The sequence below is a fragment of the Aplidium turbinatum genome, chromosome 3 (assembly GCF_918807975.1).
Source record: "Aplidium turbinatum chromosome 3, kaAplTurb1.1, whole genome shotgun sequence".
NCBI lineage: Eukaryota > Metazoa > Chordata > Ascidiacea > Aplousobranchia > Polyclinidae > Aplidium > Aplidium turbinatum.
The window spans coordinates 5,375,706-5,401,593 of NC_137474.1; the positions used below are offsets into that span (position 1 = coordinate 5,375,706).

General features: G+C 36.8%; 1 protein-coding gene and 1 long non-coding RNA gene across 5 annotated transcripts; one reads left to right on the forward strand and one right to left on the reverse strand.

Moving 5' to 3' along the window:
* LOC145766275 (uncharacterized) lies at positions 1-24,650 on the forward strand. Of its 4 annotated transcripts, none has more exons than XR_014288700.1 (13): positions 1-350; positions 1,399-1,537; positions 2,198-2,356; positions 2,779-2,928; positions 6,064-6,155; positions 10,993-11,214; positions 12,834-12,954; positions 13,657-13,819; positions 18,570-19,654; positions 22,507-22,648; positions 23,486-23,587; positions 23,779-23,891; positions 24,477-24,539. XR_014288700.1 is itself a non-coding variant. In XM_082577949.1 (13 exons), the coding sequence occupies exons 1-12, from the start codon at positions 284-286 to the stop codon at positions 23,871-23,873; spliced, it is 2,493 nt and encodes an 830-aa protein (XP_082434075.1). In that variant the 5' UTR covers positions 1-283; the 3' UTR covers positions 23,874-23,891; positions 24,477-24,515. The 4 variants fall into 4 exon arrangements, 3 of the variants coding, with proteins under 3 accessions (XP_082434075.1, XP_082434074.1, XP_082434076.1); XM_082577949.1 differs by having other exon boundaries at positions 23,823-23,891; positions 24,477-24,515; XM_082577948.1 differs by lacking the exon at positions 23,779-23,891 and having other exon boundaries at positions 24,477-24,650.
* Positions 23,784-25,615, reverse strand: LOC145766277 (uncharacterized). The gene is made up of 3 exons (XR_014288701.1): positions 25,497-25,615; positions 25,154-25,249; positions 23,784-23,912 (listed from the first exon to the last, which is right to left on the reverse strand). It is a non-coding gene; the product is annotated as an uncharacterized LOC145766277 (long non-coding RNA).
* Positions 25,616-25,888: the final 273 nt, after the last annotated feature.

Consider the following 25,888-nt stretch of genomic DNA (forward strand, 5'->3'; position numbering starts at 1 on the left):
ATCATTATAATTCGTATACTGGCAAGTTATGCCGCTCAAAACCTTGTTTGTGCGAGCTTTTAAAATATTGACCCGCGCTGGTAATAGTAGACGTCCAGACTGTGGGCCTAACCTACAAATTTATAAAAGTAACTTATTGCTTCAAAACTAGGTATGCTATCAGAAAGCCTACTTCGTTTTTATATTCACACCTTTTTTAACAAGTTGGATTTCAGGTGTTACAGCTTTGATTATTTTTGCAACTCTTCCATACTTTCTCTTTTAAATTGCGATTGACAGCACTATGAAGAAATGGTCGTGGTTTTCCGTATCGATTGTCGGTGGCGGTTTATTTTTCTTATCAAGAGGAGGTAATGTTTATGTTTTAAAGTCATTGGCTTTATACGACACCTTTATTATTGCACCAAACAATTTGCGGTCTTCCAGTCTAGTGACCTTCAACCTATCTTTTCCTTTCACGCACCCTTCAGAACTAATGCTGCTATTCCATGATGCACCCTTGCAAAATTGTGGTTATTAGCCTACTTATTGCAATATAACAATAAGACTTTTTGTCCCTCCGGCCTTTATAAAGCACTCTCTCAATCAAGCAATATATGATTTCAGTTTATGCAACAATAGTACAACTGGTGCATGCTCACAACCTTTGTGACTCCGATGCACTACATCTTTTTTTTTTAATCCCCATGCCCCCTTCGTACTCAAACACCCCTGTGACGTATCGACTGCCCAGGTTGAAGAACGCTGCTCCAGTTATTTGAAAGAGCAATGGACGTAAAACAATTGGTTGATCAGACAAATATATAAATGGTTTGTGGCCAACAGACGCCAGTATTTTGCAATAGGCTGTAGACTTTTCCATTTTTTTTTTTTTTTGCAAGGGATAGGGAGCTGTGAAAATAGATGATGAGAGATGAAGCAGAGACTGGGGGTCGAAATGGATGAAGAAAAAATTGTTATTTTTTGTTGTAACTAAATAACAACATCAAGATGCGAATGCTACGTTTTTTCCTTGGTAGTTTTTTGTCCTTCAAAAATCACTTAACCGTGTGGTAAAAATGCACAATTATCGATTGCGCAATAAGAAAGTGAATCAACAGAAGAATTTGGAAATAAAAAACTGTCTCTTTATTATGAATCCGGATTTTTATTAAAGTACTGAAAAACATTCACTTCCTTAGGATATGAAAGTTTGTATACTTCAGTTGAAAGTATTCTCGTCTCAAAACATACTTTTACCATCTCTTGTACAAAATACTGGCCGCTTGACTGACCCATAGTCGTGAGGCCCATTTCGATAGTTTCCGTACTGATGATGGGTGTTATCCTCTCCCATGCGTAGGCCCTACCATTTCTTAAACTAGTAGGTGATAGACTTATCTACTTGCACAATTTCAGGAATGTCTTCTGCCTCTACAGACGGAGAGCAATTGTTTCATCGGTTGTTTCGTAATTACAACAAACACATCCGACCTGTACGTCATCTTGGAGATGTGACCAACGTAACCTTCTATCTGACACTTCTACAACTTATCAGGTTGGAAGCACAATCTAACCTGTTTCAAAAACTTAACCAGATCTTCAACAACACAATGTACTTTAGCTCAATGATATTATTTTAATTAAGAACCAAAATAGAAATAGAAGGACAATTTGTTTCGGCGTTGTAGACCTACTTTGTTCACATTTTGTTTTGTCCGTTCAATTGTATGTCTGGAAAAAGAAATAATATCAAGAGCCTACTACATACTGGGTCTTCAGGTTGGCAAGGATGTGGCAACTATTCATAACTATGCAGTAGTCTGCAAATAATAAAATCATTGTTTATCAGACAAACTTTAGCATCTTTCTTACTCTAACATGGAATCTGTTGACTGTTTGCATTTAAATAAAAAAAAAAAAACGTCTAAATTTATTTAAACAAATTACTGTATGCTCATCATTACTGTATGCTTGATGTCTGTCATTTTTTGTCGCGATGATTTATCTATTTCCCATTGGTTCGGGCCACAAGCAAAGGCCGCGTGGGTCCTTTACCTTACTTTTGCTGTCAAGCTGTTTCTTGTCATGATGATCGTGTGTGGTAGCTTCATAGACTACACTTGTTACCCATGCTGAAACTAACATGGCTCTGTGGTACTAGCATGAACCATATTAAAAGCGTTCTTGCAGTGTCTAAAGCTGAGTATGTGTTTAGTGTAACTGAAAAAACAGAGGAAATGACGACATCTCAATACGTCACAATCCGCTGGGAAGATCCCAGGTTAACTTGGAATCCAAAGGTGTTTGGAGGGATTTCGCAGATTCGTGTTCCTTCTCATAAAATATGGAAGCCAGATCTTGCTTTACATAACAAGTAAGTTAAAAAAAAAGATATCGTGCGCTATTGCACCTCAAGAGGAGGAGTGTAGCTGACAAGAAGTAGAAGAAAGACTACCTCCATCAAGGACAAAAACAAATTGTTAAGCTTTTCCTTGTTGTCAAATATTACATTTGCTTCAGAAATATGGCTATTGGTTCACTTTTAGTTTTCTCGACCCTTTCTTCTGGCTCCTACCCGAGGTTTATGAATTACCTTTGAACGAGTTATTTATACAGAAATTAATTTAGTCGATTTTTAATTGTAATTTAATAGATGTAAGAAGTTTAAATCACATTGTTGTTTTAATATCAACTCCAGTGATGATCGATTGCTGCACTTTATCTTAAAAACAACAGTCTTGAAGAGAAAAATATACTTTATGCTTCAGTCGCAATTAATATTATCACTTTACTTAGCAACGATGGGAATTACGACACATCAGTGCCAGTGAATGCTCTTTTGAACTACACTGGAAAGATAGAATGGCTTCCTGCTGCTTTGTACAGAAGTGCCTGTAAAATTAAAGTTGGATTATTTCCCTTCGATTGGCAGAACTGCACACTGAAGTAGGTTATCCCTTTTTCTTTTGGGCCGAATGGCCCAGTTGTTATACTAATGCAGTGGTTCTCAACGGGGACGGTACCGCCCCCCGGGGGCGTTTTGCTTTAGCAGGGGAGCGGTATGATTACCTCGGCTAAGGGGGGCGTTTTGATTATTAGTGGCATGGCTGCCTGGGCATCTACTCTACATGCTCGCAGGATAGCCAACAATTTCTCTTACACCATCGTCGTATTTGATTGACCAACCGTTTTGTGTACAAACGCTATCTGTTTAAAATTTAAATTCAGTAATTTTTCAGTATATCACAAAATCTGGTGAGTTCCATTATGACGTAACCACTACTACCAGTATAATGTTTTCCTACTCGCAAATATATATTGGCTTTTCGTAATTAATCGTTTTTGTTGGGGGGCGATAAATTTTCGCCAGTTTATAAAGGGGGTGTTGGGCCAAAAAAGGTTGAGAAACACTGTACTAAAGCTTGCTTTTATTTTTTATTTGTGGGTTTATTGCCAAGTTTATTTTACCTCTAATAAAAAAACAATGAAATTGTTACTAATGTGTTGAATTGTCATAAGTTCAATACCGTATAGCTTAAGTGTATTGGACTTAGCATACGACTGTTCACCATATTTTAGGCGACATGCCTTTATATAAATATTAATTATTGTTGTAAGTATAAGATTGGTGTTACTCTTTTGTGAAACTGTTTTAAAAATAAAATTGGACTAAATCCCCACCTCCTATGCAACAAAGCATTTTTAAAATCAAAATCTCACGTGTTACATGACGATCTTTTCAGCTGGAGATTACAACTTTTTAGAAGTTTCTTTGTCACACCTAAATAATCTACTTTTGAATCATAAAAAATTCATTAGCTGGTGATTGGCCTTATTGAATTTCTGAGACCCTCAGTTACCTTACTAGGTATGGGACCAAGCGTTTTCACACCTGCACTTCTTTGTAATTGGGGTAGAAATAAGCAGGAGAGTTGTTTTTTTTAAATAAAGGTTTAAAATGAACTTGAGTGAACTAGGCTATCAGTAGTAGCATGCCGTTCAATCATTTTCCTCGTCTTTGGCTTAATCAGAGTTTGGTTCATGGCTGAATTGATCTGTTCATGATAATTGCTTTTTAACACCATAAAAACGTTTTTTTTTTTCATAGGATCAATAATAATCTTCCCGCTATTTCAAGACATTGCCTTGTCTTTTTGTTTTAGCTTTTATCGATCAAGACAAAATACTTCTCAGCTGCTGGTTTTTCATTAAACTGAAGCATCAAAGAAATTCGTTTTGGCTTCACACTTGCTTTGTGATTCCCATTTGAGATTATTTTCTTTCGGTTTGATATCACTTGACTGATCCATCGTCGTTTTGGATTTGCATAAGGCTTACCAAAACAATGAAAAGAATCATAGTGCCTATGCAAAAACGACCTTTTTGAGATCTTTGAACATATAAGTTTTATCCAGTAGGCTACTTCCAGGCTTTTTCGTAATTTTGTTTTTGAAATTAAAATTTTTTTCTCTTTGTTGATGCATTTGAAAAAAATTTACTTAAAAATTTTCATTTTGATATTAAAAAAAAAATAACAAAATTATTGTAGCTACTTCTGCAACCTTTTCAAAGTTAATAAAAGTTTAAACCTACTTTGGGCACAGGGCCCGATTAACCATGAGACACACAAGGCACAGGCCTCAGGCCCCCTGCTTTTGGGGGCCCCCAATTTTTGGTGTTAAAATGTTGTAGCCTACATTGTACACAATATTTCTGTTATTTCACTTTTAATGTAGAATTTCATGTTATCATCCACTGAGATGTCCATCGAGGCATAATATTATATGGATGCAGCCTATTTCGTCCCCTGAACACTTTGTCCCCCGATTTCGTACCCTGAAAAGATCGAGAGAAATAATAGAATTAAGCCGAAGTAGCTGATCGGAGTTTCCGCAAACATTTTAACACTGTCATTAGCTTACGTTGTGTTACCAATGCTATACTAGCCTACAGCTAGAAAATTCCAATGCCAATGCACCCCACTGTCTTGCTTCTTTCCTGTTAGGGTAGGTGACGTCACAATGAGCAAAAGTCGTTCATGGGGGCTGTCATGCAATACGGCCCAGGATTCACGTTTTTATTGAAACAACGCATTTTCGAATAGCAAAAAGAAGGAAAACATGGTTAGAGTAAGCCAAACAACAATAATAAAACTGCAGTCTAGCATTGAGAGGAAGAAAGTGTAGTTCAGTTAGTTTTGAATGTTTGCGGAAACTCCGATCAGCGACTTCGGCTTTGTTCTATTATTCTCTCGGTCTTTTCATGGTACGAAATGGGGGTACGAAGTGTTCAGGGTACGAAATAGATTGCACCTATATTCTATCATTATTAATGCTTTCATGGTCTTGGGCAGATTTGCTACTTGGAAAGTTACTTGTTATGCTAGGCTTCAGTTGATCACTGCTGCTCTGCATCGAAAGCGATTGCCAATAGGGGCCCCTAAAATTAGCTGTGCCTCGGGCCCTCGTGAGCTTTAATCAGGCCCTGTTTGGGCAGTATGATTTTTAAATCCTTTGATTTTGAGGAACCACTTTTCGTTGTTTTAGAGTGAACAAAAAAGAAGATTTGAACAACACAGTTTTTGTAGCACTACGTATAGAAGTGTGGTCTTGCACTTTTAAATGGAGGAAAGCAATTATGTTCTCCATACAGGAGACAAAATACTTTACGAAAATGACTGTGTGCCCTACATTTGTCGTGCAACAGCAACTTTGTGCTGACTAGTTGATTGGTAAGAGAGAATATCAGAAGTTTGACAGAGAATCAGTTCGGTGTCCATTAGTAGCATACGACTAATAAACAACATGCTTTCCAAAAATAGGCTGTTTTAGTTTAACGATATGTTTTAAGTGGTTCCCAACCTTTTACGATCACACACCTTGGGCAGCCCGTATCAATGCGTACCACTTCTTGATCAAGCTTAGTTTATTTTAGTTAGTTTTTGTGGCGAGTGTACACGGAGACTAGCTTCACTTTCCCGTTCTTTCGTGGACTTCAAAAGTATGCTATTATTATAGCATTGTACAATACATGCACTATTATAATGTTGTACAACTTTTTGAATTCTGGTAAATATTTCAGGTTTAAGAGTTTTGCTTATGACAAGTCTGAACTGTTCATAAAAAGCGCTTACAATAAAGTCGTGCTGGACAAAGAAGCATACATGGATAACGGTAACGTTTATGCAGCTCGTGCATGAGAGATTGCTATTTCATCTACACTTATACAACGAATCTTTATGTTATAATGTTGAATTCTTTGTAAAACTATCTTAGACATAGTTTCGATTTCAATTCATAGCAATTAAATTGCATTCATTTTCTGGTAGGCCTACTCTGTTTCAATTACATGTTTGGCTTCCGACCAGAAGAGCGAAAACTATTTCTTGCCATAACATTTAACAAAACCGTAAAAAATAACGTAAAACGTAACGTGCTCGAGACCAAACTAATTCTCTAAATACAAGGTTTGACATGGTCACAAAAGCTTGAGAAATTTAAGACTCCAACTCGAGCGTTATGAATTCACGTTCAGAGTGTTCGAAACCCCTAAAAAATATAAATATTTTCTTTGCCATAGCCTACTTGTGTGTTGAAAAAATAAAAATTATTTTTTTAACTAATTTCTAAACGACGTTTTAAATTTTACATTGGTTTTCCAATGGCTGTGGAACTTTTTCAAGGAAACCATTGTGTGAACAACAGTTAGAGCAGAACTCTCCCAAACAGCAAATCAGTCGCTTTGTGCACTGAATCAACGTCTGCAGACGTTGATTCAATGTAGAAAACGACTAATTTGCTGTCGGGGCTGATGCGCGTTACGGCTTTATTGAAATTGTGAAATTTAAATAAAGATATCAGCACATCCAATGCAAAAGTGAGCTTTCAAAGATTTTAGGAATCTGTAGAGATTAGATCTAAAACGGTGGCTTTTTGAATTTCTCTTTTTAGCTGCATTGTGATGTGGTTTTAGTTCACCAAGCTAATCAATCCTTATAAGATTGTATCGATTGAAACAGATCAACGAATGGGCGATCGATGGAAAGAAATCTTTTATCACAACTATCTACTATTTTTTCATCTTGCCTTTCAGAAAATATACTTTTGCATTTGATCACATATTATTTTTCACCTGAAATCGCAATGCTGTTTTGATGAGAGTCTCTGACGACTTTGCGTGCCACGGAGATCGAAAACATAATTTGTAAATTGTTGTTTCATGAAAACGTAACGGGCCTAATTATACAGAGCATGAAAGGCTTTGGAATGAAAAGAAACTTGTTTTATTTTATTTTAAAAATGATGATAATTTATAACCGCTTTATTGAATCTTCCGAGCTCAGCTGACGGTACAAAGCACAACGTTATTTAGATTTTAGAGAACATGGTTGGTTTGGTTTTGAATCTTTATCATCGGACTAACAAAGCCTTGATAGGGTAATCCTGGTAGTTTCGCATAGCCTACTTGCAGAGGCTTTTAAAGCACAGTCGGTTACCGAGATTGACAAAGTGAAAATTCCGATTGTTGAAGTCTCGTTGCCGGATAATTATTCCATCCATTAGATGCCGCTGAATGGAGAGCAGTTCTTAACGTCCGCTGCTCAAGCGCACACCCCGAGAGTCGAACCAGCGTCACTTGATCTTGAAGCTTCTTCGGTCACAAAGTCACGCGCTAACCAGCTGAGCTAACGGGGCTAACATTTCTTTTATAATTCCTACTTCAAACAACTTTTTTATATATTTCAATGAAGCTCTATATTTTATTAAAACTGAGCATTTTAACCATCATATAACTCCACATTTATTCATTGTAATCGCAACATAAAGTTTTCAAAACTGCATGAATCTTACTTAAATCAACAACTCATTAACTATAAATTTGTGTCTTCATTTTAAAATGTGCAGCGCATGCTGGTAATTGTCTTGCAAGTAATAAATGCTTGCACCACCAAAGCATGAACGTGTTTCCACTGTTTTTACATATAATGTAAGTTATAGTTTATAATATCAAGCAGTTACAGTGACGATTTGATATGAGTGTGAGCTTGCAAACGTTGTTATTCTACCATTCAATATCAAAATCGGGCAAAGAAAGATTGACATTAACTTTTTAGAAGTAGTAGAAGAACGATTTCCATAACTTGATCATTTTCTTTATCGTTCTTTGTATTACAGCAACATTTCAACTTATTTTTGGTTGCAAACCGACAAATAGCTTTTATAATTCGATACTTTTCGCTAACATATAACCTTCTCAAAACCAAGAGTGCTTTTCAAGTTGTGCGTATGTAGACGCTCAAAACTATCGTTTTGATTTTGCAATGGCGTTGTATCAAACGTAATTAAAAAAAAAAGATTATTCTTTTAAGAAAAGGCTACTCTTCTGAAAGGTGTCGAAGGCCTGTTACAAAGTACTCAGCTAAAAATGTCTTGTATTATAATTAGATTTATTTTGTCTCGGATCAATTCAACTTTATTTAGCTGAAATTCGATTTTCATTCAGAATTCAATTCAGTCAAGCGGAAAGCAAATAGCCTACTTACAAATATCAGTTTAATTTAGGAAACCAAAAGTTTATACTGGGTGTTTTACCACTTCAGCTTTTATGTGCCTTTATCATAGTGATGGTCGATGGATAATTATCTGCTTTATGCTTGGCTAAAAAATCTCTCTTCGAATAGGTTGAAATCGATTTTGCGCAAAAGACGATTAAAACTAAGTCAAGGGAAAATAAATCGATTTTTATTTTTCTTGTGAAAGTACAGCAATTGTAACTTGTCCTGAACAATTTTTAAACAAATTAAAAGAAATGGATTAAGTTAGGTCGCAGTGACATACCATGGACTTCTAAATAGTAGCACCTGGACTGGACACGCAGTGGCCAACATGAGGCCAAACAGTTGGTACAACAGTTGGCCAACAGTGGGCCAACAGGGTTAGTTACTTGGCTGTTGGCCCACTGTTGGCCAACTGTTGTACCAACTGTTTGGCCACATGTTGGTCACTGCGTGTCAAGTCCAGGTGCTACTATTTAGAAGTCCATGGACATACGGACTGTCGTAAATTGCCAATATGTGTTTTTGTGCAAACTTCACCTAGCGCTCCACTGAAACAAGTTCAAAGACCCGTGCTACAAGCTACAGAAACAGTTTGTATTCTCAAATAGGCTGAATGTTCCTTTCTCGTTACCAGCTACTTGAGTGAAGGTAACAAGAAAAAAGATTTTTCGAAAACCTTTGTTTGTAATAATTGAAATAAACTTCTCTTAAGCATCAAAATCCTCCAGTTGATTGATTGCAGTTTTGTGATGTCATACAGGCAGTGTTGGGCGCGATAACTCATTTTTCAGTTAAGCGATAACGATAATCGATAAACGAAAAATGCCTAAAGCGATAACGATAAACGATAAATCAAAAAAAAGTTAAGCGATAACGATAAACGATAAATTATCGCCGATAATGTCCGATAACGATAATTTTTTTTTCTTGATTATCGCTGCCCTATCCCATGCAGCACAAACTGTTTTCATCAACATGACGAAAAATCGAACATAATATACTGTAAAGGGACAAAACTTTTTGTAAGTTATGCATGAATAGAATCGCAACAGCGGCAGTAGGTATCGAATCTTCAACCTCTTGATCCAGAATCAAACCACTGAGGTAACCGCCGTGCTTATCGCTTACGTGCAGTAGGCAAAATAATTAAATCAAATGAAAATACCATAAAAAATTCCAAACTTTGTATTTTGCTTTCTGCGAGCTGTTTACAGCAAAGTCAGCAATAATTGAAAAAATTCCAAAAAACGCAAAATGCTTGAAAATTTATCAGTAATCTTAAGCATTATTGGTAGTAAAAATGTGCATACTGTGAAATCCATCAAGCTTGTCAAATTAGTCGTGTTTGTTTAAGAACAATAACATAATTATCGTAATTTACTGATAATTCCAGATAAATTTTTCTGTTTTCTTCGTGAACACCATCATTAAAGCAATTGCAGAACGCTGAGTTGTTGAGATAAGAATTACAATATAGGCACTGTATTATTAGTGGGAATAAAAATATTTGATTGAGGTAGGCTATGTCGCATAGGTAAATCGTCGTCGTATCCAGGCTTACGCCCGGTGGTTGAAGATTTAGATTAAGTGGACGGGAAGGCAAGGAAGCCAATCTTCATGTCCACCTTCAGGTATGCCTTTAAGTGTCCTGCTAAAGACACAGCTGTATGCTCATGAGCGGTGTCGAACCGGCGCCCTTTCGATTGCCGTTCAAGAGCTCTCACCACTCGGCTATGCAGTATAGGTAAATGAGAAAGGTTATACTGTATTTAGCATAATTTTACCACGCAACTCGATGCGCCTGTTGTCATGCAAAAACTACTACAAGATGCAAAAAAGTGTGATGTCGGTCTGCATGTCAAATGCTTCAAGCAATATCATATTTTGCAATGACTTGTTTCAGTGATGGTGGCGCGAAAGACCATGTTTCCGATGTAAAAGCGGAGTCGTATTGCGACGCTTTCATAAACCACTTGCCAATTTCTTTCGCTTCGCTTCAAAGGAATCTGTACCGCCTGTGCGCTTACATTTTAATTGTAAAACTCACTCGCGATTGCAGATTGCAGCAAAACAACAAGAGACTTGTTGCATGCATTTCATTGCATTGCAATTTGCAACTCTAAAAATTATTGTGTTGTCAGGGCCGTCGCTACACGGGGCGTGCCCCTCCCATGACAACGACCTGTGCACACACACTTCAGGCACTGAAGAAGAACTGGTTTTAATTTTAGTTTCATGAATTAGGTGGCTAGTAAAAATATTACTTTTCATGGTCTTTCCACTTGTGTTGATCCGAAATAAAATTTATCGGCGATTAATTATCGGCGATAATCAAATATTGCCTTTGGCGATAACGATAAACGATAACTGAAAAAATAATTAAGCGATAACGATAAGCGATAAAAATTTATCGCCGATAAATTATCGCCGATAATGCCCATCACTGCATACAGGCGAATGGACCATCGTACATTGTCCCATAAAGACAGTTGAAGATCCTTCTAACGATAAGTATCAAGACATTACAGTGAATTTCATCTTGAAGAGAAGGCCTTTGTTCTACGTCAATCAGATCATATGTCCATGTGTGCTCATATCTTGGTTGGCTGTCCTAGTGTTCATTCTTCCCAGCGCGTCAAGTGAAAAGATGACAATGGGAATTTCTGTTTTGCTTGGTTAGTATCCTCCAGTGGCTTACAGTGACTATTTTTTGTGTGGTTACATTTTATAGAAAGTTTCAAACACATGCTTGATAGGATCCCATACACATACTGATTGGTCACCTACACGTGTTTGATTTGCACAGTGACACTTTATATCATATCACATCAGTTGATTTTGATAGGATCTGAACAGCAGCTATTAAGAAATTGCAAACCTAGTGTGTGTTTAAACAATGTTCAAGGTCTGTTGAAAAAAGTGAACATACAAAAGAATGGTCATCGTACCGTCGTACGCCACGTATCCCAATCATCATACAAAAAAGTATGGCACAATATTGTCTTAAACCCCCTGTTTGTATGACAAAAATGTTTAAACTTCTCGGTTTTCTATTCTTAAAAAAGTTGTAAAATAGAATTTTGGTTGATACTTTGATTTGTTGTGCCTAAGAATGTAAAAGGTGTTTGGTTCTGTAAATTACTTCCGCGTTCGCTTTTGCACAACAGTCCCATGACGTCAAATGGATTATTAAGACGCAATTACAACTAAAATCGCAAACACAGATCAATATCTTTGATACTTGAATGAAATATAAAGATAAAACTGTGCTCTCAAAACATGCATCAAACCCATTAAGGCGGAAGCGCTTTACTCTTGAGTGGTTTCGTCGAACGTTTATCACTCCTAGTTTCCGTTTGCGTAACCCTCACTGAAGTGACTGCACCGCAAACATATAAAACTCAGCAACATAACAAAGTTTAGTATTTTTGATGTAAACCAAAAAGACGTCAAACGTTTTATGTCTCGATGAAAAGAATCCGATTCAGAGTACCTTACAATAAAAAATTCAAATAGGCTGTAAGCAAACGTTAATGTCTTCCAAACTTTGTTATGTTTTTCTAATGATGTGAAAAATAATTATGTGAACATTCTGGAGGCCTGAACATACGGTCAAACTTATCAAAATCTTTCTGAAGTAGGCTACTTACTCTCCAGTAACTTCTCGCTTCATTATCATACAAAAGTTACAGATGTCACACCAGAAAACGAACTGAAAAAAAATGCAATAAATTTACACATCAAGAAAAGTAAATGATAAGCTAAACTCGGACAGTCATACAAAGAAGCTAGTTCGCCTCGCGAAACAAATAATATCCCTATATTACTAACTATGATATCTTTTTTTTAGTGAAGGTTAACTCAGTTGGTTAAGCGTCGACTTTGTGCACAAAGACACGGCAAGATCAAGTGTTGCTAGTTCGACTGTTGGCTTGGGTGCTTGAGCAACGCATTTCAAAGACTGCTCTCCATGCAACGGCATTTAGGTGGTAGAATAATTCACAGACAACAACACACCTAAAATCGGAAACTTTACAGTCAGGCTCAATGGCCGCGCCTGCTTCAGTGATTCAAAGCCTCTACAAGGATGCAAAACTGCCAAGTTTAATTCTCAAAGAAGCTTTCCCAATCCGAGAATGAATATTCCTACAACCAAGTTGTCATAGCTAGCTTAGATTTACTGACCATTACTTCATCGGGACCAAAAAAATGTTAATGTTAAAAATGCTAAAAAAATTATCATACGTAAAATTAAGCGACGAAATCTTAGTCAATGACTTTGCATCTTCTCTAGATCTAACTGTCTACCTTCTCCTCTTGGCAAGAAGAGTTCCTGAAACCTCATTGGGAATTCCCCTTATCGGAGCATACCTATTGTTCACCATGGTTACCGTTACTCTTTCAATTGTGTTCAGGTCAGTTGGTGTGAGCGTGTTTCTGTTAGATGTAGAAATTTTAAATGAAAAAACAATTGTTATTTTTTTGATACTTAATTATCACAAAAGTTTCATAAAAAGTGCTTTTTATGAAGATGGACTCTTTAGCGGTTTTTACTGTCAAAAATGTTTTAAAAAAAAGACAGAAAAAGTGTTTTTCCGAACTTGATTTCTATGTGTTAACAAACTTGTTACGTGAAGAGCGAAAACAGTGAGCTCAATGTCATCGTAAACAACTTGCTAAGTTTGTTCTAGAATCCTGTTTCATGCAGTTTTGCTTGCTAATTTTCATAGTTAAAGTACGACCAACAGTTCTCTATCGGATTTTTTAAACTTGTTTTAAATATTTTACAAGTGTAGATACAAACGAACTGTTTTAGCCAGATGCTGCAGGTTTGCTGTGGTAGTAGCGGTTTGTTGCTAGTTTTTGGAACACGTTCGTCATTACATTGCATATGACTATAGGGACTAGGGAACTGTGTTCCGAAATCTAGCGACAAACCGCTACCAACACAGCAAACGGGCCTCGTCAGGCTAAAACAGCTCGTTTTTAGTATCTACATTTGTGAAGTAAACAGCAATCATGCTGCTAAAAGCGCAACTCAATCTATTATGTAACTTTTATCATATTTATCTTGGTCAGCAGTAAGGCAAACACAGAAACACTTTTTGTTGCTGCAGTGTATTTGTGTTGAAGCTTCACCACCGCTCAAAATCCTCCTGCAAAATGTCGCCATTGTTCTATTATGTGTTCATCGTGGTTCTTCCTCGAATACTTGGAATGGAAAAGCCAAAAAGCGCGAGGCGGTTGCTGGTTGAACAATCAAAAGCAAATCTTTTTCAGGTGATCAAATCTTAAACAAAAGTACAATTTAGTTCAGGGTTCCCAACCTGCGGGGCATGTCCCCCTAGTGGGCCATGCGCCTTTTTCAAGGGGGCCATGGAAAAATTTAAAAAATGCAAATTTTTTTAATTTATCATCTCTATGTCCACTCCAACAATATATAACAAAATAAATAAATTAAAATTTAATAATTATAAATGATTGAATAATTATGATAGTGTGTTGTATGTATATCATTTTATGATTCTAATTAGCCTACCAGTTGCTGTATAAACAAATTTTTTAATTAAAATGACGTTTCTTAATTTTTTTATTGGGTTGAAAAAATAGGGGGGCCATTGATTTTTCAAAAATTTCGAAAGAGGCCACGGTGTAAAAAAGGTTGGAACCCCTGATTTAGTTAGTGCAGTCGTCGATGGTACAAATTAATAATTTTTGGGTGTATGCAGAAAGAAAATAAAGATATTTGAAAGTAAGTACTATAAGATTACAAAGTACTGTAAGACGGTAACTAACGAAGCCACACTCATGTGGCGAAAGTTTTATTCAATAAAGTTGATTTTTCAGATTTATTGTGATACTGTCTACTTTGTTTTAAATATTTTATCACACTACGCATCCTATTGGATCATTATCAGTACGATCATAAGAAAAATGTGATGAAAAGCTTAGTATCGAATTCGAAGTTTTGTTTTGGATATTTAAAAAAAAAAACATCAAATTTACAATTGAAAAAGCACGCAAAACTTTGCCTTTTTGGACGTTGAAATTAAAATTAATGCCACCGAATTTGATACTTGGGTTTGGCGCAAACCAACCCATACTGGTTTGTTTTTGAATTTTGATGCACTATGCCCATCGAAATGGAAATCTGGTCTGATCATGTGCCTATTAGCTCGGGCTAAAATGATTTGCTGTAATGATGCTCTTTTTAATATTGAAACAGAGAAATTAAAACAAATGTTCTATAATAATGGTTATCCAAAATTATACTTTGAAAAAATATTGAATCGCTTTATCTCCACGAATTCCGACCAACAAGAAAAGGCTGAAAATGAGTTAAATATGAAGCATTGTTTGTCCATTCCGTTTGTGGGAAAAGATTCTAAAACGTTTGCTCGTAAAATCGGACAGTTTATGAAAAGTAAATTTGATGTGGACGTTTTTCCTGTTTATAAAACATTCAAAATTAGTTCGTATTTTCAACTAAAGTCCCAGACGCCTTCGCCTCTCTGTTCAAATGTCGTATACAGTTTTACATGTCCGTGTGATTCGGCATTGACGTACATCGGTATGTCCACCAGACATTTGACCACGAGAGTACGGGAGCATTTGAACTTTAAAGACTTAAAGAAAAGTGCCATCAAAGACCATATTATGGAGCGTTCCTTTTGCACAAATCGAAAATTCTCTGCTAACTCATTTAAAATTTTACGCAAAGGCAAATCCCAATTTGACACAAAAATTCAGGAAGCACTATTAATCAAACGCTACAACCCAAATTTAAACAAACAATTATTTGCTGGCGGCGCGGCCATTCTACTAAACATTTACTAAGTTAGATGGATCACATACCCTGTGGTGCTAATTCTTTTGTAGTCATGTGGTTGCCTTTTTCTAATGTAATTTTGTTTTCCGTCCGTCTGTTTGTTTTCCACACTATTGCTTTTAACCGCTGCGTATTTCTTGATGCTTACAATTAGTTAGCTAGTTACCTTCAAGAAGTTGAAATTTATTGCATTTTATTAATATTTTCAGATTCCTGATGAGGGCTTAGGTTAAGCCGAAAACGTTCGAATGTTAAACTATTTTGTAAATATGTAAAATATATACTGTTGTAATGCTCAACCCTGTGGTATTGTTGTGTCTTGCCTGTCTTTGGTATAAAAAAAGCAAACTCTCTCCCGAAACTATATTTTAAAGTGTTGCCAAACTATCAAATCTACAAGTTCGATGTCAGACTCTGGTGGAAGAATTTGTACAAAGCAAACATATGAATTTTCTACGCAAATTTTTAACTGCTGTTTACAAACATGGCCATTAGGGTGACACAGGCGCCCCTCAAAAATTAAAATTGCGTCCGATACACCTGAACTTTTTTTTATATGTGATACTTGGTAAAAAAAGCATATGTGAGAAGTTTCAATAAGTTTTGATAAAATTTGGACGTGCAGATTAAGTTTAAAGTTTTTAAAGGTAAATTTTCACAATTTCAATAGTAAAACCCTCTCTAGATCATCAAAACTCAGATATTTCTTCTCAGTTACGGAGTATTTGAACTTCGAACACTTTCTGGTGAACTTACTTACTAATTTACAATCGTACAGACCATGTGTCAATTGTATATGTTCAACAATTTATGAAAAATGCCTAAAAATATGAGGTTTCATGCATTATAAAAAAGGATCCATGTAAAGAAAATGCCTATTGAGATGAAATTACTACAGCATTTGAAGAATCAAAAGTACATTCATTAACTAATCGTTTGTGTTTATTGAAAACTTTTTGGTCTTTGAAGATCAAATCTCAGCTATGTTTGTACGGAACTTGGACTCAAAAACAAAAATTTGGATCTTTACGCGCTAAACATAGTCAGTAAAAACGTAACACAGAAAGATAAACACGAAGCACAATGCTTAAAGTCCAGACATCCACTACTTAACAACAAAATCACAATAGCGTAAAATTTATGGAGGCCTACATTTATTTTAAGTCTCGCAATAATACTGAAATGGAAAGGTAAAATGGCAATTAATAACACACAACTATCTAGTATCTAATTACGAAGTAAAATGCAGCATAATAGGCTACTGGTATGCTATGACAGTCTGCAAATAATGCTGATTGCAACGTTGTGTAAGCTGACAACACTTTATGGAGTTATACAGTCAGTACTTTGACAATTACATGGTTAAAAACTATGTGCCCTCAGACTGTAGTTGTCGAGTGCGTTGATTAGGTAATACCTTCCTCGCATTTTCGACTACTTGGAGAATGTTTTGGTAGCGTTCTTCAAGGTTTGAAGTTGACAAGAAGTCATGGGCCAACTTGACGCCTAGCTCAGCGGCATCATTAACGACTCTGAAAGCCTCAACTTTCTTTTTCGCCTCAACATGTAAACCACCATAATAGCCTACATAGAAATAAACTGTAAATTGTAGAAACCTCTTTAACTTTTTGAGTTGAGATGCTTTCATGATGGCATTTTTTTGGGGCAATTTATGAATTTCGTCTTGTAAGAGCACAATTTTCAGTGAATATATAAGTTTGCTCATCCACCTGGCTCTGTGTAATGCACCAGGTCTTTAGAGAGACATATCTTTACTGGTAGGTGGCTCAATGTTCAAGTACAATTGATACAAATTCAAAAGTTTTAATTAGTCGCTTCTTAAAAATTTGGATGATTCTGGATTGAGCTTCATCTGATTTATCAGCTCAGACAATTCTTCCCGCTTGCTGGCAAGCAGATCAATTTCCTCGTGCGATTTTGATGTATGAAAACAACCTGATGCGCTATCAGAAAGAGTTTGAAAATTGCTTTTAAAGCGCTGAAATATGGAAATGTTGGGTCCACTGCTGCTTTCTATTTTGAGTTCTTCCCAAACATGCGTCAGTAGCCTATTATCTCCCCAATATGATGCCTGCATGCTGCCCAAAGTAGGCCTTTTCCAAGATGATCTTGTATTTGGATACAGGCAGTGCTGTGTTCGAGGGTATACGGCGGTATACACAGTATACTCTCTGCTTTTTCGAGCAATTATGGTATACCCTCTGGTTTTCCAAAGAGAGTGCTTATGCTATCCTTACTGATTGTTGACAACTACTAACTAACTACTTAACCATTTGAGGACCAATGGTACCTGGGTGTACCATGAACTTAATTCCGTACTAGTATAATTTTGATGTTTATAATTCATGTTATGGTAGAATAAAGACTATTTTGTAAGTTGTGTATTATTTATCATTTTGGAAAATCTGACAGTATACCCTGTGCTTTTTTTTACGAATACAGCACTGGATACAGGCCGCAGTTTTGTGGCCCGTATTGCTACTTGTGGTGTCAAACACCATTGCAGCAAGACATGCAGTACAGTTCCAATTGTTTAACAATTCCATGCTTGCATTGGCTATTTGCTTTCCGTTTGGATCGGATGTTTGTGCAGGCAAATAAGGAACACCAAGCAGTTTTGAGCCTCCAATACCTGATAGTAATATCGGAAGCCTTTATTCCAAGACCCTGAGTGAGGTCAAACCAGCTATGTTGATTCAATGTTGCAAGATGGTGAATCAATGTAACAGGGGCGGAGCTGTCATGCGTGACCTCAATTGAGATCTTGACATACTGGCACTGGTCTCCTAACCTAATTTTTGAATTTACCTTGTTTCAATGTTGAGAAAAAGATGAGAAATAGCAAAAAAACTGATGTTCAAACTAGGGAAATCCCCTAATTTTACTGCATTTCAGTTTAGACTTTCGTTTTCAATCTGCACATCCAATTTTTGTCCAATCTCAATCAAACTTTGCAAAGTGCCTTAATATGTGAAATGTCACACCAGAAAAAAAGTTCAGGTGATTTCGGCCACATGAGGGCGCCTGTGGCACCCTAGGCTTGAGTATACGGACACCTTCCATTTTTATTGCAATTAAGCTACTACTACTGTATACTCCGTATACAAAATCAAACTTAAATTCTGAGGTTGTCACATTGATTAGTTTTAGGCTGTAACTTTACTTTTGTGATGATTTTAGAACGAATGCGACGATCGTTATGACAGCAAGACGGATGAAATAAAGGTTTGCAGATATAAAGCAGAGCCTAAACATTCATTATCAAGCCAAAGTAACTGTGTTTTGAAAAAAGAAACCCTTTCGAAGTCTGACTGTTTGAAAAAGAAGAGATATAGCAGAAAGCAACGCATGCCACATTTTCAACGTGTTGTCCGAAATTCAGACCAGAAAAATTTACTGAAAACAAAAAAAAGAAATGGACCTTTCCCAAAAGATGAAGAAAAAAATTGTGTAGTTAACACTCTGTATAAAAACTATGACAAAAACTTCAAAAAATATCTTCAAATTCCTAATAACGAAACTCTTTTACCAGTTATTGAACGATATCACAAAAACAGAGGCAAAAGCCAAAAAACGTTTTCCAAAAACCAGCAATCTTTGGAAGCAAGGAGCACTTTAGAAAAAGCAGAGCAAAGCGATGCTTCTGAACTTTCCTGCTTGTGCGATAAGAAGAAATTTAACAAAAGACATCTGGAACCTCTTTTGCAACCGTCCATAAAACGATGTGCAACAGTGTCAGGAATACCTTCTCTTTGTCACCACCACGCGGAACATTTACAAACGAATAACAACCCTTGGGGCCAGTTCAAAAATAACCGAAGTGTAAAAAATGAGCTTCAAAACAAAAACAAGATTGGCAGCCTTTTGAGTGTGGCACAAACACTCGACAATGGAAAATTTAATTTCTCCCGGTCTTCCTTTTCAACTTCTTTTGAAGATTGTAATTCTAAAATCTCCAAAAAAAGGGAAGTTGCTCATAAATTTTGCTGTTCAAGGCAAAACCAAATGATATCAACCGGAAATATCAATCTATGCATCAGTAATCACAAAACCGCTTCTTGTAGCGGCAGACTATCAAATTTAACTTTGTCGAGAAAGCGACATTCATCCGCAAAAACTGAATGTGTTTCTTGTGAAGCTGCCCTGAATAAATCTTTCACACCCAAGTTTAGATTGAAGCAAAAATCCCCACCCACGTTATGTAGAAGTAACGGACGGTCAAGCTTTGTTCAAGAATCCTCCAAATCGACAGAAACAATAACAAGGTAGTAGATTCATTTTATGTTTCTATTTGTGTTTTCATGCCTCAGTGTTCAAAAACCATTAGGTTAATTGCAGTGTTGTACGTTGACGCCGTCAATTTGACGGCGTCATTTGACGGCGTCAACTTTTTGTTGACGCTGAGGCTAGCGCCGTCAATTTATTTTTTAGTTGACGGAAGTGATAGCGCCATCAACTATTTGGCTGATTTTAAGCGTCAAGCGCTACGCGCCATTTTTTGTTTTCATGGAAAATCTGGTTTCACAATCAGAGTATCACGATGTATTCTGGCCATCGCGGCTCATCCGAATTACCCGTTTTCGCGTTGGTTGGAATGGCTACCTGGAAAATACAAGCGAAAGAAGTTCGCCAAATGGTGATCACTCATATCGTGAGCAGTATCGAGAAGGAGGGATCAAAGAGAGAAAGAAGAAAATCAATGAATGTCATCGCGTAGGTTGAAGATACATTATTTCAAGAGCTCTATAACCTTGAAAACAGCGATGTTGGTGCAGTGGACCTCGTTAAAAAATTTATATATGCTAAACCATCACAGCACGCTTGGAACAATGATCCCTTTCCGAGTAAACGTTTTCAAGACTTGTTCTTGTAATACAACACACCAATACCATTCAGCGCTACTGTGGAACGCATGTTTTCACTTGGAAAGGACATCATGCGTCCCAAACGCAGCAGATCGTCAGACAAACGTTTTGAAATGCTTGTGTTTCTACAAGGAAATAACTAATAAGCTAAGCAACTAATTACAATACCGTCTCAAAACATAAAACCTGCTCTTTATTTATAGCCATTGTTCGCCTAAACTTGGTTGCAATACTTCCGTTTTGTGCAGGGCCGGATTAGGGCGGAGGCTGATGGGGCTGCAGCCCCAGGCCCACCAAAAAAAAGGCCCACCGATAACAATGACCAACAATCACAGACTAAAGAAACAGCCAAGGGGTTTATCATTGTCAATGGAAAAGCTTGAAACCGTTATTTTAATTGAGTTATGGTCGTGCACAATGGAACGGTTTCATAAAACTAGTCGGGCGCTGCAAGATAGCAAAATTAATTCAAATAAGGCAACAAATTTGCTTCAGGGTCTACATGACTTTGTTCATACATTAAGATCCCAATTTCAAGAATTCGAAGAAAAGGGTAGAGTTAAGTGGCTGTCATCATTATATTGACGAAATTTCAAGAAGGAAGAGAAGAAAAGTATGCTTGGATAGCGAAGGTGGATCTGAAGACACATCACTTGATCAATCGAGCAGACTTAAAGTAGACTCATATTTTCCAATCATTGACTAAATTATTCTGCGTATGAAATCCCGAATTGCAGCATACGATCGTCTTCAAATAAGATTTTCGTTTCTGGCAAAATTAAACACCATGTCTAAATGTAAAATTGAAGAGAGTGCTAAAACATGGCTTCACTATTATCCAGCCAGATGATCTAGAAGAATCACTGCCTATGAAGATATGCTTCATTTTTCTGCACTGCTAAAACAACACCATTTTAATAGCGAATGCAGCAAAGAAACTCAAATGTTTAGATTCATCAATGAAAATGAGTTTATGCATGCATTTTCTAACGTATATGTTGTAGGGTAGGCTACTAGGAATATATCTTTGTCTGATGATTTCGAATTGTTCAGGCGAGCGCTCATTTTCAGTGCTTAAAAGAGTAAAGAATCAACTGCGTTCATTCATGGGCCAGAAAAGGATGCATTTCTTTGCTCTACTCTGCATTGAAAACGAAATTTTGGAAAAATAGACACCGATAATGTTATTCACAGCTTTTCTTTGTCTAAATCTAGAAAACATGTCATTTGAATGTGTTTTATCAGTAAATACTGTAGGCCTACTTTGGGTATAATTTTTGTTATTTTATTCAATGAGGGAAATGAAATATAGGCCTCAGATTATCATATAGCCCCAGGTCCATCAAAACCTTAATCCGGCCCTGGTTTTGTGAGACCCTGGCTAAAATAGCGCTAAAAATTAGCGCTGACGCCGTCAATTTCTTTAAGAGCTTACGCAATACTTTACGTCGTAAAGTTTTTAGGCAATTCGCGCTGACGCCGTCAATTTATTTCATTGACGCGTACAACACTGGTTAATTGTAGCCCTATCACAGGGACATTTATAAATCGAACTTATTCTGTGCTCACACTGTCCGACATGTCCGATTTGATTCAATGAAAACGTTTTTGCTTCAAATCTCGTTCTTCTGACTCTGCAGTTTGCGATCAAAGAAACGGTAAAATCAAGCAACAAAATGTTTGAATCTCGGCGTGTGCTGTTCTCTTCCATGGCAGCTCTCCATTCAGAAGTGGATTTATTGACAGTTTAAAGGCAATAACTAAAATGGCTTACTTGCCTTCTGTCCACATTAACAAACTCTGTCGGCGGCATAGACGATTGATGAGAAAAGGACGCCAGTTCGACACCGCTGAAGGCCATGTGACTGTGTCTTTGGCAGGATTTAAATGACGTCCCTGAATGTGGACATAAAAATTGACTTCCTTGTCTTTACGTTTACTCTAAATCTTCAATTACAGATCCTAAAACCTTCATATGTTTTGACACAGTTCATATGTTTTGACACTTCACAGACTTCCACATATTGAGTGGAAGTCTGAATAACACAAAAACCAATCCATTAATCGATCTTGTCCAAGTTGTGAAATTATGGTTCACAACTCATTAGACTGTTTTAAACTGTGGTTTGTTAGAATTGGGTGTTCATTAATTGCGTTTATTTTAATTCGTAAAATGATATTACTTTAAAAACAGTTGATAACTTTTTTTTAAATGCTTGATTTATTAATTGAAAGTATGTTTTCTCTCACAGCTCAAGCCATGCTCTGGATCAAAACCATTTTGACCTAACGAGTGCTGGAGATCCATTAAACTTCTCACAGGCCGTTGCTGTTGCAATGGAGTCTGTCAAATATATTTCCGATGCGATGCGATCAGCCGATGAAAAAGATGTTGTAAGCGATGCTATTCTGCTATTAAATTGCTACCTTACCGTTATAGTCTCAGTGAATTCAATGAGGCTGCGTAAGGACGTAGGAGTAGATCCAGCGAGTAGGGGAGAATTTCAATAAAACACCATGATATGTATGTGTCTACATTAATCCGACCTTACAAACACACCGTAAATAACGTTACTTTTTGTTTTTTAGGGGAGCGATCGCACCGATCGCGCCCTATTGCAAGGACGTTTGCTGATGAACCCAGCATACTAAGCATTTCTTGAACAGCAATTCGGGTGTGATTGTATTTCCAATTTAAAGAAGTGCTTCTTTTTTGTCTACCACCCAGTCAACAGATAAGTTAAGCTAAGCTTCTGGCCATGCATGGTCTAAATTTCAACACTTCAACTGCTATACGACTCTTCGCAGAGCCCACATTATAAGGAAATTTGTGCATTAAAAGTAGTGTGCTGGCAGTTGGGAAAATATTAGCTGGTCATATTCAAATATCTTATTTGGCATCACCCTTAGGCAGCATGGTTGAGATTAGGGCCCGGTAACAATGACATTTTCGGACGCCAAATCAAGACACCTGTGTAAAAAAACGTAGCGGACCTAGAAAATACAAGGTGGCTTTTTTAAGTTCCCAGGCCCCTTAGAAAAATTACCGGCCCCGAAAATCACCCCGTTCCCGGATCCAAAAACACCCCTGTCAACGCTACTAACCTTAGAAAAGAAGTTGTTGGAGCTGCCTGATTTGGCTTTCATAAGGTTTGGTAAACAAACAAAAGAATTAGGCTACGTTTCATAATATCTCAACAGCCGTAAAGAGTTGTGTTTTTTATTTTTCAGACGCTTGAGGATTGGCATTTTGTGGCCAACGTTTGGGACCGACTTTGTTTCATCTTTTTTTTGCTTACTTTTGTGTTCGGCACACTCGCTTTTTTGTTAATGGTAAGAAAAAATGCTTTGGTGTTAAATGGTTAGATTGTCTTCTGTTTTGTTTTTTCAATGATACAAATCGTTATCTAGCTTTTATGTGCATCTAAAAAAAATTGCAGCAGGTAGCCTATAATTAATTAATTATTATTGCTTTAAAGTTGAGTTGTTCGAAACATTTTCTTTATTGTCAAAATTTTATTCAGCAAACGGCGATTCGTAATAAAATTCATCAAGAAACGTAATTTAGAACAAGATAAAGCGATATTGGGTTGAAGCAGTCTTTCGTATGGCCCCATAGACAATTTTTCCATTACTTGTGAGTTGAACACGCGTGTGCCTGCATATTTAGTAAATCGGTATTATAAAAACATATTATTTCACTTGTTATATTAGAGTATATTTATAATTTGGTATCACAAAAAACGTATTAAATGGTAGCTGAAATATGAATAAGTAGGCTATACGAACCCGAACAGTAACGGGAAATTCAATTCAAACCAAAAAAGTATGTAGCCTAAACATTTTTGGTTGTAGGTAGGTATTTAGCACTTTAGCAGCTCTTCCCCTTGCTAAGAATCATAAGGTTCGCAATTAGATAATCAAGTTTTGTATAAAAAATTTTGAAACGCTGTTTATCAAAATTTGCTGTAGCCTACCTTTATTTGTTGCCAGTGTAATGTAAATCATGCTTTGCAAGAGTTAGACACATAGAATAGCTGAAGACCTTCTTGCATTTATGTTTGCTTTATTGTAGGCTATCAAGATTCATGCTTTTTTTGATTGGTGTTGTCTTCTTATGGTTCTACAAAGCAATTTCTTAGCCATACTTTTTCTACGTCAATAAATATTTGGAAATACTGTTCTTGTTATTTTTTTTCATAACACGCATGCCCTTTTTCAGGCACTACTGAATCGTGTACCAGATTATCCATTTGACGACGAAGATCCAAAATATGCAAACTGCGATAGAATCTGATGTGTATTTGCTTTAAGTTTTAGTGAATAGTGTTGATGTTGTTTTTGCCTATACGGTTTTCACTAAGTTTGTTTTTCAACGTACGAATAAATCACTATTCTTGTACATTGGAGTCTTCCCGATGTTTGGATAAGGCTCTCAACTGCATTGCAGATTCGACTTATCAAAACGTTAAAAAGGCGACTAAAAACTGACTTCTCACGGGTACTCTGTAATTCTGAATATCACAGCAGTGACGTTGACGTCCAAAACTGATACACGGTAGATTATTCAAATGGAAATATTAATTATAGTTTTGTTAGAATAAAAATATTGAAGCCGCCTATACGGTGGCGAAAGCTTTATTAATAAATTATACAAGTTATTGATTCTTGGGATGGCACAACAGATGAGGCGTTTGCTTTCCAATCATGCAATCCTGGTTCGACTCCGGGTTTCAGCTGGTTGTTGAAAACACCGCTCACCTCTACCCCAGGGAGTAATAAATTGGGTGGGTATAGTTGCTGAAAGGAAGAAACTGGCCATCCTACTCTAATTAGTGCCGAAGGGTTAGTACAATGACAACCTTATCTTCTAATCCTCCGATCAAGTATGGGACTTACCTTTACCTACTGCTTCTTGCTGGTTTTATTGACTGAGCTTTCATTCGTTTGCATCCTGATTCTAGTTGTGCCTTGATGGATCCGATATATAAACTTCTGAACATTTTGAGACCGAAACACAAAGCGTCACTTCATTACTTAAGCTTTGACATATGCAATTGCATCTTTCAAAAAGTGCTAAAGCTTTTTGCTATCTTCTTGTCAAAACGTCAACACACGGCTCAGGCGGAATGGCCCGTTTCGGTGAGTCCGATCCCTTAACGGGGGATTTTTTCAATTTTTTTTTTTAACTATCTGGTACCGTAGCCTAATTATCATTGCCGTTTCAGGGTTAGGAACTCACCGAATAGTAGCAGACCCCGGCTCAGGGTATGAGATGGAAGACGTTTTTTCCATCGAGATTTTCTTCCATTCCATCTTAACATTTTGTGATCTCCGCGTTGAATATGCCATAAATAAACCTAAACACCATAGGCCAAATTTAAGCTAAAAATTTAACAGCAGCATTTTCCTAAGGATTACGTACCGTTTGAACGTAGGCCTACCGTTCGAATCATTTCAGCAAACAACTTAATATTTTGCAATTTGCATGTCTTGATAAATCTGTCTTCCATTCCATGACAAGGCTTACCAAAGAAGCACATCAAGTTGTTCAACTATGTATCAGATAGCACGCTGTCCACTTCCAACTTGTTTAAACCACCACCTTCCATAAGAGTAGCCTATTACCAGTAG